The following is a 16,963-nucleotide window of genomic DNA, read 5'->3' on the forward strand; positions in this document are numbered from 1 at the left end:
TATTCTCTATCAGATTAGTCGCCCTTAAAGAAGTTTTAAATTGCTAAAATTTGTATGAAATTTTTTTCTTGGTGTTATTTACCTATTAGACGTACGTCGTTATGACCCTAATTTAAACGATTTTCAGATTTTTCAGATATTCTCACCAGAACATAACATTATAATATAAAATTATCTAGAGACACAATTTTTGCATTATATTTTTTCACTACTTGCAAGCAAAAGTGATTTTCATTTACATAGAGTACTAATTTGGTTTGGGAAAATTAATTCTCATTCATAATTTTGATTTTAGAAGTGTGTTCATTTCTACTGCAACCCCATATTGTCATGCCTACTCCTCCATTCCGTAATACAAAGCTCAATGCCCAAACACTCATGCAAGCGAGCAAAACAAATCACGGTTTCTTCATGTGCCTATATTTTGTGACCGTGTTCGGGAACACATTGCGATCACCAATCATCATCAATGAGCAAGATTGTTATGATTTCAATAGCTTGCTTTCAAAGCAATTTTTAAGCTTTTGAACCGATAAGTGACAATCATATAATTCGTTGACATTTTATCTCTTGGATGAAGTGATTATTATACCACTCCATCCAGCCGGTAAAGAGGTATTAACGTTCAAAACCTTGCAGTCCAGCGTCACTCTCTTGTTTTAGAAACTTTGAACTAACACCCCGGTACAGAAATGAAAGACGTAGTCAAAACCAACATCTTCTATACAATTTTCGACTCTTTTGAGTTGTGTTGGAAAAGTTCTAGAAAGGATAGTAAATCGACGCCTAAAGACCTTTTTAGAGTCTAATAAGCTGCTCGATCCAAGACAGTTCGCTTTTCGTGCGGGAAAATGCACAGAAGATCACCTCGAAGAATTACAGGCTATTGTACATGACGTTATTGAGAAAGATCACCACGCAGATGTGGCATCACTTTATCTATGTAAGCCGCATTTCATTGTAAAGTAAGCATTTGATCAGCATGGAGATATCCAGTATTGAAGAGTCTCTTCGACTGGGTGATCCGTGGAAGACTAGGTTTCTATGTGAAAAGTTTCCTAGAAAATAGAACTCAGAGCCATAGTCAACAACACAAAATCTTCATTGAAAATCCAAGAAAGGGGAATTCCCCAAGGCTCGGTTGTATCGCCAACCCTCTTCATAATTATTATGCAGTCCCTTTTTGCAAAAATTCCGGAAAATGTAAAAATTCTTGTCTATGCGACATTGTGCTAGTACTAGCGACATTGTGCTAGTACTAGCGGCATTGTGCTAGTACTAGTACTAGCGACAGCTATAAAAACTACTCAATAAAATGTTATTCCTTAGTCATAGCTTTTCATGTCATGAAAATCAATAGAATAAAATTTTATTGATATCAATACAATTATTATTTTTACGTTTAATGGGTATAATATTTAGACATTTGAAATAATTTTTCAAAGTAAGTTTTAAAGTTATTGTTGTTTTATTCTAATTCTGTAATGTATAAATAGATGTTGGTGTGATGAGTACGAGAGTAAGCTGTCAGAAATAATAGCTGGTCTTTTGACATCGAGATATCCTTCGTGCTCTCCAAACAAACGTAAACGTCCTCTGAAAGCGTCTCCATCACAAAGCTGCACACCAACTTCCGAGCAGGTATGTGGTGGTAGTATTAGTATAGTATTTTTGACAGGGAAAACAGAACTAGTTGTTAAATGCACAGAGAAATAATAACCGATTTTTTTTTTATCAATTTATCAGATTCTACATCATCTGGAGCATTTCCGTCGTAGTTGTAGACATGGTAATTGAACGGGAACAGGCCTTTATGTTCAAAACGAGATGCAAAGGTCGCTGCAGCAAGCATTTGCTCATAGCACCGACAGTCAAAAGGTATGTAAATTAGACATGTTTCTGAGGTAGGTTTCTGTAGGTTTTCGGAAACATATTGGATTGTAAATTGGAAAACGGAAAATTGGCAACGTAGCTGTAACGATATTACTCACTTGAACGGTAAACAGCGTATGCAACAGAGGTGTAGGTTTGTGACAAGCAGATGAACGTTTCGTATAAGTGTTAGTGACTCGATACATGAATACAACTAGAACTACGAGCTTACAACGACACCTCGCGGAAATACCGCAGGACTTTTTTGACAGCCTAATATAATGAAAAATATCAACAAAAAAAAGACGGGTGGGTAATATCGGGGACATAACCGGAGTGACGTAGGACTATACAAAGAGGACAGCTTTTGTTAAATATATATTTTAAATATATTGTTTTATTTTCTTCTCCTACGTGAATACCTACCTATCTACCTGAAAAATGGATTAGTTTACTGTTTACTCTTTATGAATATGTTGATGGTTCTGAAAAGAACCTTTGGTGTTGTGTTTTTGTTATCACTCGATATTCCCATCTTGTTCGGTTAAACCTTCCTGTTTAGCTATTGCGTTTGCCACTCGCCATAGCTTTCACAGTTGGAAAATTTCTTCCCATCCAGCTTGTGACATATTGTTCAGTAAATTACATTTAATGCGACGTGCCGGAGAAACACTTTGCCACTCACTGAAACTAATTGTTGCCTTGATGAGCGCCGAACCGAAGCTGCTCTGTTCTTGATGCGGGTTTTCTTATTGTCGTGAGCAGCTTTGCAAGCCAACTCGAGCACTCCGACGGCCGAAACTCTATAATCGCTGTTAGGTATACTGGTGCTCCGGCACCAATCCGTTCGGCCTAGTTACCCTTGCGGAGCAATCAGTGAATGCGACCAACAGGGAACTGGAGACCTGCACGGTTCGAGTGAGACTTTGCCTTTCCCTTAACTTGTCCTCCTTTGTTACGTCCACGATGCCGATGCATCGGGTTTAAGGTTTGAAAGAAAATAAGATATTTTTTTGGGGTCCGTGTGTTTTATACTCTAGCGGTACACACTCACAGGATAGAGACAAATCGGCAGACTCAGCCAGAGGGGCGAGTCCAACGAGACGAACGAATGAGCGTTAAAAGGGAGCTATGGCAAAAAAATACATTCATTACGATTTGTTCGCTCGTTGGATTCACATACAGGCTAAAAAGGGTCCTTTTCAGGATCACAAAATTATCTTTAATCTAAAGAGTTTATTGTTTTGTTATCACTCGATATCCCCATCTTGTTTGGCTAAACCTTCCTGTTTAGCGATTTGTTGCCACTCGCCACAGCTTTCACAGTTGGAAAATTTCTTCCCATCCAGCTTTGTGACATGTTGTACAGTAAATTACATTCAATGCGACGTGCCGAAGCGCCACTCAGTGTCGCATTGGAGGCGATTTTAACCTGTAATTGAACATTTGCGATGACAGTGGTACAGTGTCGACTTTCAATGTGGGGTCATAATTTGGATCTCTATGTTTACAAAAATGTCCAACTAAATAAGACGCATTACATGTCCGTCCAATTAGCTAAATGTCGAACTAATTGTAGATTACTGTACTTTCAATCTGGAAACAATTTAAGAATTGGTGAAAATTGAGTAATCAGGAAAGTCCCCAACTATCAATAAGCTCAGAACAACTGCCAAATTCACATACTCATCAGATCCTGGCAAACAAATTATGAAAACATCAATTTGTGTTTTATTATTATTTTGGATAATGTTTTAGAAAGCATTGAACTTTATTTCCTAAACTCTTTTTTGGAAGGTTTAATGGCCCTGAAAAGCGCCTTGTTTCATGGAATGGTTCCAATTTAGAAAACTGAGTACTCGTGGTTTTGAAAAAAACCATTTTGAACGCCCTCGATGTCGCCTTGTTCTGGATTTGCCACCAAAGCAGTTTGTATAAAGAACAAACTTTTTTCTTCTGCTACCTGATGCCGTTTTGCGATTGCGTTTGCCACTCGCCACTCGCTGCAACTGCCTGTTGTCTTGATGTCCACCGAACCGAATGTGTTCTGTTCCGAATGTGGGTTTTCTTATCGTCGCGAGCACTAACTCGATCACTTCGGCGGCCGAAGCTATATAACGCCGGCTAGGTGGACTGGTACACTGGTACTAACGCGCTCGGCCTAGCTATCCTTGCGGGGAACTCCAGATCAACACGGTTCGAGCGGGATTTTGCCTTTCCCTTCACTTTTCCTCCTTACCCAGTCCAGACATGGCTGCTTGGGTTGGTTTGTTGATGTGTTGTGATGCGAACCGATGTGGTGTACGGTTTGGATGAGAATGATCGTTACGGAAGGAAGGAAGGAAGGAAGGTCTTGTATTATAGAGACTTTAAACTTTTGCAGTTCATTCGTCCTTAGCCTTGAGAAAGGCCCTTTGAAAACTCTACTCTACTTTTACTCCAGCGCTACCACCTCCACCCTCTTGCCTTGAGAAAGCCACTTGATCCCTCGCCGTCCAGCAACGATGTTGTCCAGTCGGTGTCCACATAAAGAATGATCGTTACGGCAGCGGAGCGAGGATTTTTAAGCTGACTGGCTGGCTCGAGAATTACGCATGTGTGAGACTGCGACCAATGTTTCGTTAATTTTTTTCTTTTTCTTTTCCAATCGTGCTTCATTCTATTTCGCTGCTGCTCTGGTTGCCCGTTTTGGTCGGTACGATTTGAGGAGCACAAAATGGACCAATCAAAAATGGGCACATAGTGCATTTTGACAATGCTTGATATTTCACAATTATTCAATTATTTATCTCAAGAAATATAAAATGTTATTCGTTATGATAGATGCGTAGATATATTTCCTATCAATTGATGCAAAAACCTTTGCGATCTATTGAGAAATGCACGAGTTATAAGCGTTCCAAATCTTGCATTTTTTCCTACTTGTTCAGTGCCTAGATTTTCATTTCACCCCCTATATCTTCCGGTTAGACGTAGTCCTACGTCAAAAACAAGAGAAAGAAAAGGAAGTTCCTAGAAATCCTTTTATATCATCTTTTTATGCCCTATCTATAAAAAAGGTATTAATTCTTAGTTTATTCTTAGTTTAGTAGAATACAGAGACAAAGAATATTAGAAATATGCGAACTTTATATTCCAGAACCTTTATCATCTATTAATTACCTAGAAGGTCAGTATACATTTTTCTCTCCGATAAAAGACCCGAAAACACGCAACAACTGCATGAAATGAAAAAAAAAGTTTGTTTCGAGCATGCAGTTATGCTATGTTCTGATTCTTACTCCAATGAAACCACAATCAATTAATACGATTTTATATTATTTTATAGCTCTTTATACTTCCATAAATTATATTCAGCTGCTTACTTTCAATTAATAACAGTGAAACATAATAAAGACAAAGAAAACATATTTTTTGGGGTTTTTTCATTTAAACATACCCTCTTCTTAAAATAAATGCCAATAAAGCCTGAAGAATACACAATGGCAACATTACAGAGAAGTTCAATTTTCGGTCTGTGACACCGTGCGCGAGTGTACGTGTTATGATTTTGCACGCGAGTACAGAAGGGTTAAAAAAATCTTCTTTTACTTAATACAAACTTTTAACATATTTTTCGTGTTGCACAACCAAAACACGAACAGTTTTCAAGGTGGAATTAAACAACACAACTGATTTCATTGGACGTTATGGGTACAAAAATAATTAACCTGTTTACGGTAAATAAATATTATAAATCAGCCATTCCATGCATAACCGATATAGTAGCTCTCAGATAAAAAGTGCTAATTTTGTTCTTCATCACAAAACATTAGACCCGTATTTTTATTTTTTTCGTTAGGGTGAACTTTTCCATCTTATGGTGTTTCAAAAAATCAATTATTTCAACTTTTTTTTCAAAAATGCCTTTTTTTTAATTCATCACTTTTGAACCACGTTTTAGATAGTCAACATACCAAATTAAAACCAATGAGCTAGCCTCATGAAGCAGCAAAAAAGTGGATTTTGTTTCGTAATTATTGATTGTAGTCGTCTTTTGTTGTTTTTATGGCTTTGAAAATATAGTATCTCTGATATCGATTATGTTATGTAAAAATCTTCAGCTTTCAAGGAAAAATATTTTTTAAAATATAGAAAAACAACTACAACCAATAATTAGGAAAACAAAATCCATGGTTAGAGGCGAATGAACTGAAAGCCAAAAAGAAGAAGAAGAAAATCCATGGTTCACGCATGTTCAGTATTTTTTAACAAAAGCTCATTGGCTTTAATTTGATATGTCGATCATCTAAATCGGTTCAGTGATTCAAAAGTTATTTTTGAAAAAAAGTTATTTTTGAAAAAAAGTCATTTTTGGGAAAAAGTTGAAAAAAAAATATTTTTCGCATAGCCCTATAACGAAAAAATAACAAAGTACGTATCTAATATGCAATAATATTAATATTGCAATAAAGAACAAAACTACCACTTTTTTTGTATGGAATGGCTGTATATATAGATAATATATATACCTGCTTAAATGTATCTTCAATTTTTTTATAGAAATACTTCGCAGATCTGTATGCATTGGCTGCTGAGGATGAAACGATAGGTACAATAGGACGAAGAAGTACTAGTAGTCGAGGCAGGAAGGTTGTGGCAAATAAAAAAGACCCATCTCCGTTTAACAATAATGCAAAGAAGACTCAAGACACTTACGCTAGCGATGACTCTACAGATGTAAGTACACAACATTAACCCTCTCATTACGACAGTGTGCTCCGCCAAAGCTCCGCCGAAAAGTTGTCGCGCTCGTGTGATCGAAGAGCAGTATGAATTTCATGTCGTCTAAAAACGACGCTCGTACACACAGCTCGTTGCGCGGATGTCGTCTGCAGACCACACTCGTAACGAAAGGGTTAATGGTTCATAATGAAATTACGCTATATTACCAAGTAATCAGTTTCCTGTTATGATTTATATTTTAAATAATATTGAGTAATCTTCTTTGAGACATATGTATTCCCATTCCATGAAAAGACGGGTGGGTAATATCGGGGACATAACCGGAGTGACGTAGGACTATACTGTCCCCTTTGTTAAATATATATTTTAAATATATTGTTTTATTTTCTTCTCCTACGTGAATACCTACCTATCTACCTGAAAAATGGATTAGTTTACTGTTTACTCTTTATGAATATGTTGATGGTTCTGAAAAGAACCTTTGGTGTTGTGTTTTTGTTATCACTCGATATTCCCATCTTGTTCGGTTAAACCTTCCTGTTTAGCTATTGCGTTTGCCACTCGCCACAGCTTTCACAGTTGGAAAATTTCTTCACATCCAGCTTGTGACACATTGTTCAGTAAATTACATTTAATGCGACGTGCCGGAGAAACACTTTGCCACTCACTGAAACTAATTGTTGCCTTGATGAGCGCCGAACCGAAGCTGCTCTGTTCTTGATGCGGGTTTTCTTATTGTCGTGAGCAGCTTTGCAAGCCAACTCGAGCACTCCGACGGCCGAAACTCTATAATCGCTGTTAGGTATACTGGTGGTTTTTCGATATTTTCTGTTCTATTTTTCATGCATTTGCTATTCTTGTTGCATATAACGTTTAATAACACAACCTTTTTGAAACCAATTGAAAATTCTTGAAAAAAATATTTTTAAACTATATGGCATTGTTGTACACCGTCGCCGCCGCATTACAAAAATGGTGCGTAGACCGCCGCCGTCACAGCCGATAATATGACCGGCGCACAGGTCTATCCCTAACTCAATGGAAATCCATATTACTTTGACCACTTTTTCTATACACATTCCTGAAAAAACTCGATGGTCCAGAGAAACCAGTACTATAGTTAAAAAATTCCCACCAATGAAGAAAATCAATAGATTGCTCTCAAAGCAATTTTAAGCTATTGAAACATGTTTTTGGATCAATAAGTAACAAGCATAAAACGCGTAGACATTTTTCTTAGAGGCGAATGAACTGCAAAGTTTAAAGCCTCTTAAAAACAAAGAAACAACAACGTAGACATTTTATTTTTTGAATGAAGCGATTATCATACCATTTTGTTTATCAGACAAAGAGGTTTTAACGCTCAAAATCGAGTTCCTCCAATGTGATTCTCTCGTTTTCGAAACTTTGAATTCATACCCTAGTAAAGAATTAAAGACGTAGTCCAACGTCAGAATCATTTTCAACATAAAATGTCTTGAAAATAAATGTCATGTTTAAATTTTCTACAGAGTACAATACTCCCCCTTGGTTCACCGTGACTGGTTCGCTCTCTCAGTTTTTCACCACCTCGGCTGAAGATGCTTACTCCATTGAGAATTTTTGGTATTAATCAAGCATTTATTACCCGTAAAAGAGATTTCCTATGTCCCAAAGCTAGATTGCCAGAAATCGCCTTCAATAGATTCAATCTATTGCGGGCATCTTTTTTGACCATCTGAGCATGTGGTTTAAAACTCAGTCTCTTATCAAAAGTTACTCCCAGTATATTACGAGCGTCGTCTAAGATGACATCCGCGCGACGACCTGTGTGTACGAGTGTCGTCTATAGACGACATCCGCGCGATGAGAAATAGAAATTTTTGGAAGAATATGACATAGAACCGGAATTAAATAAGTCGACCGAGGTACAGCAATGCGAGAAATTCCTACGTCACATTTACAAACGAGATTCAACAGACGAAGCAGTCAATAATGAAACGATGTTTGAAGTTATTCCAGAAATCAAGATCAAATTGTGCGATTCAATACAGTTTTTGTGAATGATACACTCAAAATTAATAGCTTGAATCTAAATCCTACCAGTGATGAAACACGATTCGTTAATAATCGATCTCCGTGGATTGATAAGAAACAAAGCGACGCATATTTCCGGATGCTGCCAAGTTCTTAGATTCTATAATTCCAGTTCCACCTACATGTTAATCCGGAAACTGTCAAGGGAAAAATCATGGAAGAAAATAAGCAAAGATAAGCAAATCATCTTCGATTTCAAAACATGCAACCTATATCTTGATCATTTGCCAATGTTTAACAAGGAAATTTCAACAAGGAAAAAACAATCATCATGTGTCGGTAATCCCAGTCCCTTACCGCTCACATTACGATCTGCTGCATCGGTAATTGGTGCTAATTCAAACACAGCAATGGAAGCCTCATATCAGCAGTCCCGTTGTGAACAGTCCAACTGTGAACATTCGAACAATAGGAATATTCTAACGCCGAAAAAGGCGGCATGTGTTGTGTATCGATAGAAATGGAATACTCGGCATGTGTTGTGTATCGATAGAATTGGAATATTCTTAGGCCTAAATAGCTACTGTGTTATACATAAAAAAAAAACAAATGTTTATCGATGGATAGGAATCTTAAGCCTAAATAATATTCAACAATAGTTATCTTAACATAAAAATGTATACGAATAAATTCGGCTCTGTGACAGCTGAATTGCTAAATGAGCCTAATAAACGGATGGGATAAAAAAAAGGAAATTTCCGTACCAAGAAGGAAAAAGAAAATACACCCATACCTCGCAAAGCGAAAAGCCGTATAAGGAATCAATTATTCTAATACAAATTTATACAAATTCAATCAGGTCAGTTCCAAATTTGTAAAATATGTAATATATGTGTAATATATGTAAAATATGTTTATCGTTGAAAATGTATTTTATCTTTTTATTTTTATTTCATTTTAATCAAAAATTAAATTCATTTAAATCAAAAATACATACAAAACATAAACATAAAATATACAACATTCATACATAAAAACCAACAACAATCTATAAACAAAAATGAAACAACTTCATGTTACATGGAATATGTGTATGTATACATACCTAATTTGTGTGTTGTTTAGGTTATTGTTTCGCAAATATTTTTTTCACTTCTGTACAAAAGTTGTACCAATCCTTAACTTTTTTGCCGTTATAACGATCGAAAACGTGCCTGAATTGAAGAGGGCCGTTATAGCTAAATGCAGTATAAAGAGCGGCCGTATAGCGAGGTATGGGTGTACATACGAAATACCATAAAATGATACCCACATTCGCGCGCTGGAATATGGGGTTTCGTGATCACAATTTTTTATTTTTTTATGATTCAATTATCCGGAGTGAAAAAAAAATCAATACAAAAAATGTAATTTCTCATATATTAAAATCAAATTTTAAATAACAATAATTACTAATTACTTTTTTATTATTTTGCAAATTTTTTTTCAGGATGACTGGTCGAAACACAAAACTGGGAAACGACGTAAGAAGGCCTTTAGTGACTCAGACTGATTGCATTCTACTTTATATTTTCAATGATAATCTGTGTAACAATATAAAAACAAAAATACTGGTTAACCAGAGTTAACGGTCTCTTTCGTGAGCGATATTTTTAGAGTCTCGCTCAGTGTGTAACAATTATTTTGTTTTTTTTTTTTAAATTTTTATCACGAAAAAATCGCATTCATTTATATTTTATGTTATTCATTCGGAATAAACGAGCTTGAGCTTGAGCTTGGGTAGACTGTACAGTTCGTAGTTGCTCTCCATGATTGACCTGAACCAACCAAATTGCACAAAGAACACACAGAATGACGCTTGGGACTAGCAAATCATTCTCGTTAGGCAATTTTCGGTGATTCGAGCTTTAAATAGCCAATAAACAAGCCAATGACGCCAATAACGAGCTTTAAAACACGTCCTCTTCTACATTGAAACCGATATATTCGATAATAACCCGCCGGCGGATGATTACATTCACATACAATCATATGCTATATACTACAGACGAACACGTAACCAAAACTGATCTAACTAACACGTCAAAGCACTATGAATTCCGAAGTCAATTGTTAATGGCATATGAAAATAGATTCGCTTTAAAAAAAATCACAGGAGGGTTGTGTCCGAGACACGACCGCATAATTGACGTAGGATTCCGTTAGGTTATCTGTTGATTTTGGATATGTTTGAAGAATTACATCGTTAAACTCTTCGATAATGATTTGGTGTATCTGAACAGGGTCGTTTTGTTTGGTTATTGGGTATTGTTTGTTCATTCCACCAGTGTTTAACGGGTGATGATGACAGAAGGATGATAAACAGTCGTTGGATGGTGCGTATCAGATAAAGGATACCGAAATGGAACGAGATATGATGACGAGCCCTCTGTGATCCTAGACAAGATGCCTCTTGTGATATGTATGGATGAAAAAGACGGGTGGGTAATGTCGGGGACATAACCGGAGTGACGTAGGACTATACAAAGGGGACAGCTTTTGTTAAATATATATTTTAAATATATTGTTTTATTTTTTTCTCCTACGTGAATACCTACCTATCTACTTGAAAAATGGATTAGTTTACTGTTTACTCTTTATGAATATGTTGATGGTTCTGAAAAGAACCCTTGGTGTTTTTGTGTTTTTGTTATCACTCGATATTCCCATCTTGTTCGGTTAAACCTTCCTGTTTAGCTATTGCGTTTGCCACTCGCCACAGCTTTCACAGTTGGAAAATTTCTTCCCATCCAGCTTGTGACATGTTGTTCAGTAAATTATATTTAATGCGACGTGCCGGAGAAACACTTTGCCACTCACTGAAACTAATTGTTGCCTTGATGAGCGCCGAACCGAAGCTGCTCTGTTCTTGATGCGGGTTTTCTGATTGTCGTGAGCAGCTTTGCAAGTCAACTCGAGCACTCCGACGGCCGAAACTCTATAATCGCTGTTAGGTATACTGGTGCTCCGGCACCAATCCGTTCGGCCTAGTTACCCTTGCGGAGCAATCAGTGAATGCGACCAACAGGGAACTGGAGACCTGCACGGTTCGAGTGAGATTTTGCCTTTCCCTTAACTTGTCCTCCTTTGTTACGTCCACGATGCCGATGCCGTACAACCACACGGGTTTACGGTTTGAAAGAAAATAAGATATTTTTTTAGGGTCCGCGTGTTTTATACTCTTATACTCTAGCGGTACACACTCACAGGATAGAGACAAATCGGCAGACTCAGCCAGAGGGTCGAGTCCAACGTGACGAACGAATGAGCGTTAAAAGGGAGCGATGGCAAAAAATACATTCATTACGATTTGTTCGCTCGTTGGATTCACATGCAGACTAAAAAGGGTCCTTTTCAGGATCACAAAATTATCTTTAATCTAAAGAGTTTATTGTTTTGCTATCACTCGATATCCCCATCTTGTTCGACAAAACCTTCCTGTTTAGCGATTTGTTGCCACTCGCCACAGCTTTCACAGTTGGAAAATTTCTTCCCATCCAGCTTTGTGACATGTTGTACAGTAAATTACATTCAATGCGACGTGCCGAAGCGCCACTCAGTGTCGCATTGGAGGCGATTTTAACCTGTAATTGAACATTTGCGATGACAGTGGTACAGTGTCGACTTTCAATGTGGGGTCATAATTTGGATCACTATGTTTACAAAAATGTCCAACTAAATAAGTCGCATCACATGTCCGTCCAATTAGCTAAATGTCGAACTAATTGTAAATTACTGTACTTTCAATCTGGAAACAATTTAAGAATTGGTGAAAATTGAATAATCAGGAAAGTCCCCAACTATCAATAAGCTCAGAACAACTGCCAAATTCACATACTCATCAGATCGTGGCAAACAAATGATGAAAAAATCAATTTGTGTTTTATTATTATTTTGGATAATGTTTTAGAAAGCATTGAACTGTATATCCTAAACTCTTTTTTGGAAGGTTTAATGGCCCTGAAAAGCGCCCTGTTTTATGGAATGTTTCCAATTTAGAAAACTTAGTACTCGTGGTTTTGAAAAAAACCATTTCGAACGCCCTTGAAGTCGCCTTGTTCTGGATTTGCCACCAAAGCAGTTTGTATAAAGAACAAACTTTTTTTTTCTGCTACCTGATGCCGTTTTGCGATTGCTTTTGCCACTCGCCACTCGCTGCAACTGCCTGTTGTCTTGATGTCCACCGAACCGAATGTGTTCTGTTCCGAATGCGGGTTTTCTTATCGTCGCGAGCAGCTTTGCCAGCTAACTCGATCACTTCGGCGGCAGAAACTATATAACGCCGGTTATGTAGACTGGTGCACTGGTACTAACGTGCTCGGCCTAGCTACCCTTGCGGGGAACTCCAGATCAACACGGTTCGAGCGGGATTTTGCCTTTCCCTTCATTTTCCTCCTTTACCATGTCCAGACATGGCTGCTTGGGTTCGTTTGTTGATGTGTTCTGATGCGACGATGTGGTGTACGGCTTGAATGAGAATGATCGTTACGGAAGGAAGGAAGGTATTGTATTATAGAGACTTTAAACTTTTGCAGTTCATTCGTCTCTAGCCTTGAGAAAGGCCCTTCGAAAACTCTACTCTATTCTACTCCAGCGCTACCACCTCCGCCCTCTTGCCTTGAGAAAGGCACTCGATCCCTCGCCGTCCAGCTCGTCCAGCAACGATGTTGTCCAGTCGGTGTCCACACAAAGAATGATCGTTACGGCAGCGGAGCGGGGATTTTTAAGCTGACTGGCTGGCTCGAGAATTACGCATGTGTGAGACTGCGACCAATGTTTCGTTCATTTTTTTCTTTTTCCTTTCCAATCGTGCTTCATTCTATTTCGCTGCTGCTTTGGTTGCCCGTTTTGGTCGGTACGATTTGAGGAGCACAAAATGGACCAATCAAAAATGGGCACATAGTGCATTTTGACAATGCTTGATATTTCACAATTATTCAATTATTTATCTCAAGAAAAATGAAATGTTATTCGTTATGATAGTTGCGTAGATATATTTCCTATCAATTGATGAAAAAGCCTTTGCGATCTATTGAGAAATGCTCGAGTTATAAGCGTTCCAAATCTTGCATTTTTTCCTACTTGTTCAGTGCCTAGATTTCCATTTCACCCCCTATATCTTCCGGTTAGACGTAGTCCTACGTCAATAAAGAAAAAAATTCACCAATGTAATATAAGATAATTATTAATACCGAACACAATTATCAATTTTTCTCATCAGTAAAAACATGTTACTTTAATATAGCGAAAATATATTTGTAATGGGAATTGTTTATTCAACCCAATGCGAATTTTAATTGGACTAACAACACCTAATACTATATGTATATCATATGGGAAATCACTATTTCTTCTCTTTTACAATTTTTCTCGCCGTTAAACTTCCCTTGGGTGAAAATGAACACAACATAACAGACATCTTAAACCAAACGATAAATCGTTCCATATATCAAGTCAGTCAAGCCCCTTCCCGTATTATTTAATACGTCACAAATCAATTGATTTCAATACTCTGCTCTGTTCTAGTGCCCTATGATATGCAAGTACACCACGAGTGAGACTCGATGTTGTGCGGGGAAGGGTTAACGGTTATCGTATACAATTTTACACTTACACTTGTGCTAAAATTTTCACAAGCACGATCGGACATTGATATGGAATTTCACGAAGCAACCAACATTATAGTTCCAAATTTAAATTTTAGTTGCTAGTATTAATCGTATCACTCTCCTTACTTTTTACGACCGAGGACGATGGGAGAGCAAAGGTTTTAGATCGAGGTGCTTCGGGTGTGATGACAATCACATGTTTACGACCGAGGACGATGAGAGAGCAAAGGTTTTAGATCGAGGTGCTTCGGGTGTGATGTCAATCACATGTTTACGACCGAGGACGATGGGAGAGCAAACTTTTGTTTCGTGGTGCTTCGGTTGTGTTGCCAATCAGATGTTCACGACCGTGGACGATGAGAGAGCAAAGGTTTTAGAACGAGGTGCTTCGGGTGTGATGTCAATCACATGTTTTCGACCGAGGACAATGGGAGAGCAAAAGCTTTGGACCGAGGTGCTTCGGGTGTTATGCCGCTCACGTGTTTTCGACCGAGGACGATGGGAGAGCAAAATTTTGTTTCTTGGTGCTTCGGTTGCGTTGCCAATCAGATCATTACGACCGAGGACGTTGGGAGAGCAAAAGCTTTGGATCGAGGTGCTTCGGGTGTGATGTCAATCACATGTTTTCGACCGAGGACGATGAGAGAGCAAAGGTTTTAGATCGAGGTGCTTCGGGTGTGATGTCAATCACATGTTTTCGACCGAGGACGATGGAAGAGCAAAAGCTTTGGACCGAGGTGCGTCGGGTGTGATGTCAATCAAATGTTTACGACCGAGGACGATGGGAGAGCAAACTTTTGTTTCGTGGTGCTTCGGTTGTGTTGCCAATCAGATGTTCACGACCGTGGACGATGAGAGAGCAAAGGTTTTAGAACGAGGTGCTTCGGGTGTGATGTCAATCACATGTTTTCGACCGAGGACAATGGGAGAGCAAAAGCTTTGGACCGAGGTGCTTCGGGTGTTATGCCGCTCACGTGTTTTCGACCGAGGACGATGGGAGAGCAAACTTTTGTTTCGTGGTGCTTCGGTTGTGTTGCCAATCAGATGTTCACGACCGTGGACGATGAGAGAGCAAAGGTTTTAGAACGAGGTGCTTCGGGTGTGATGTCAATCACATGTTTTCGACCGAGGACGATGGAAGAGCAAAAGCTTTGGACCGAGGTGCTTCGGGTGTGATGTCAATCACATGTTTTCCACCGAGGACGATGGGAGAGCAAAGGTTTTAGATCGAGGTGCTTCGGGTGTGATGTCAATCACATGTTTTCGACCGAGGACGATGAGAGAGCAAAGGTTTTAGATCGAGGTGCTTCGGGTGTGATGTCAATCACATGTTTTCGACCGAGGACGATGGGAGAGCAAAAGCTTTGGACCGAGGTGCTTCGGGTGTGATGTCAATCACATGTTTTCGACCGAGGACGATGAGAGAGCAAAGGTTTTAGATCGAGGTGCTTCGGGTGTGATGTCAATCACATGTTTACGACCGAGGACGATGGGAGAGCAAAGGTTTTAGATCGAGGTGCTTCGGGTGTGATGTCAATCACATGTTTTCGACCGAGGACGATGGGAAAGCAAAATTTAGTTTCGTGGTGCTTCGGTTGTGTTGCCAATCAGATGTTTACGACCTAGGACGATGGGAGAGCAAAGGTTTTAGATCGAGGTGCTTCGGGTGTGATGTCAATCACATGTTTTCGACCGAGGACGATGGGAGAGCAACATTTTGTCTCGAGGTGCTTCGGTTGTGTTGCCAATCAGGTGTTCTCGACCGAGGACGATGGGAGAGCAAAGGTTTTAGATCGAGGTGCTTCGGATGTGATGTCAATCACATGTTTTCGACCGAGGACGATGGGAGAGCAAAAGTTTTGGATCGAGGTGCTTCGGATGTGATGTCAATCACATGTTTTCGACCGAGGACGATGGGAGAGCAAAAGCTTTGGACCGAGGTGCTTCGGGTGTGTTGCTAATCGTATGTTTTCGACCGAGGACGATGGGAGAGCAAAAGTTTTGGATCGAGGTGCTTCGGGTGTGATGTCAATCACATGTTTTCGACCGAGGACGATGGGAGAGCAAAATTTTGTCTCGAATTGCTTCGGTTGTGTTGCCAATCAGGTGTTCTGGACCGAGGACGATGGGGGGGCAAATGTTTTGGATCGAGGTGCTTCGGGTGTGTTGCCAATCACATGTTTTCGACCGAGGACGATGGGAGAGCAAAAGTTTTGGATCGAGGTGCTTCGGGTGTGATGTCAATCACATGTTTTCGACCGAGGACGATGGGAGAGCACAAGCTTTGGACCGAGGTGCTTCGGGTGTGTTGCTAATCGTATGTTTTCGACCGAGGACGATGGGAGAGCAAAAGTTTTGGATCGAGGTGCTTTGGGTGTGATGTCAATCACATGTTTTCGACCGAGGACGATGGGAGAGCAAAAGTTTTGGATCGAGGTGCTTCGGATGTGATGTCAATCACATGTTTTCGACCGAGGACGATGGGAGAGCAAAAGTTTTGGATCGAGGTGCTTCGGATGTGATGTCAATCACATGTTTTCGACCGAGGACGATGGGAGAGCAAAAGTTTTGGATCGAGGTGCTTCGGGTGTGATGTCAGTCACATGTTTTCGACCAAGGACGATGGGAGAGCAAAATTTTGTCTCGAGGTGCTTCGGTTGTGTTGCCAATCAGGTGTTCTCGACCGAAGACGATGGGGGAGC

General features: G+C 39.3%; 1 protein-coding gene across 3 annotated transcripts in view; it reads left to right on the forward strand.

Moving 5' to 3' along the window:
• Positions 1-10,402, forward strand: part of LOC129761600 (dentin sialophosphoprotein-like) — a 257,335-nt gene extending 246,933 nt beyond the window's left edge. For 2 of the 3 annotated variants that reach the window (XM_055759356.1, XM_055759393.1), the window contains 4 exons: positions 1,497-1,641; positions 1,747-1,878; positions 6,415-6,591; positions 10,103-10,402. In XM_055759356.1, the coding sequence (XP_055615331.1) occupies positions 1,497-1,537 (41 nt within the window). In that variant the 3' untranslated portion in view covers positions 1,538-1,641; positions 1,747-1,878; positions 6,415-6,591; positions 10,103-10,402. The remainder of the gene's footprint in view (positions 1-1,496; positions 1,642-1,746; positions 1,879-6,414; positions 6,592-10,102) is intronic. The other variant, XM_055759441.1, reaches the window with a different exon arrangement.
• Positions 10,403-16,963: the final 6,561 nt, after the last annotated feature.

The sequence above is a fragment of the Toxorhynchites rutilus genome, chromosome 1 (assembly GCF_029784135.1).
Source record: "Toxorhynchites rutilus septentrionalis strain SRP chromosome 1, ASM2978413v1, whole genome shotgun sequence".
Lineage (NCBI taxonomy): Eukaryota > Metazoa > Arthropoda > Insecta > Diptera > Culicidae > Toxorhynchites > Toxorhynchites rutilus.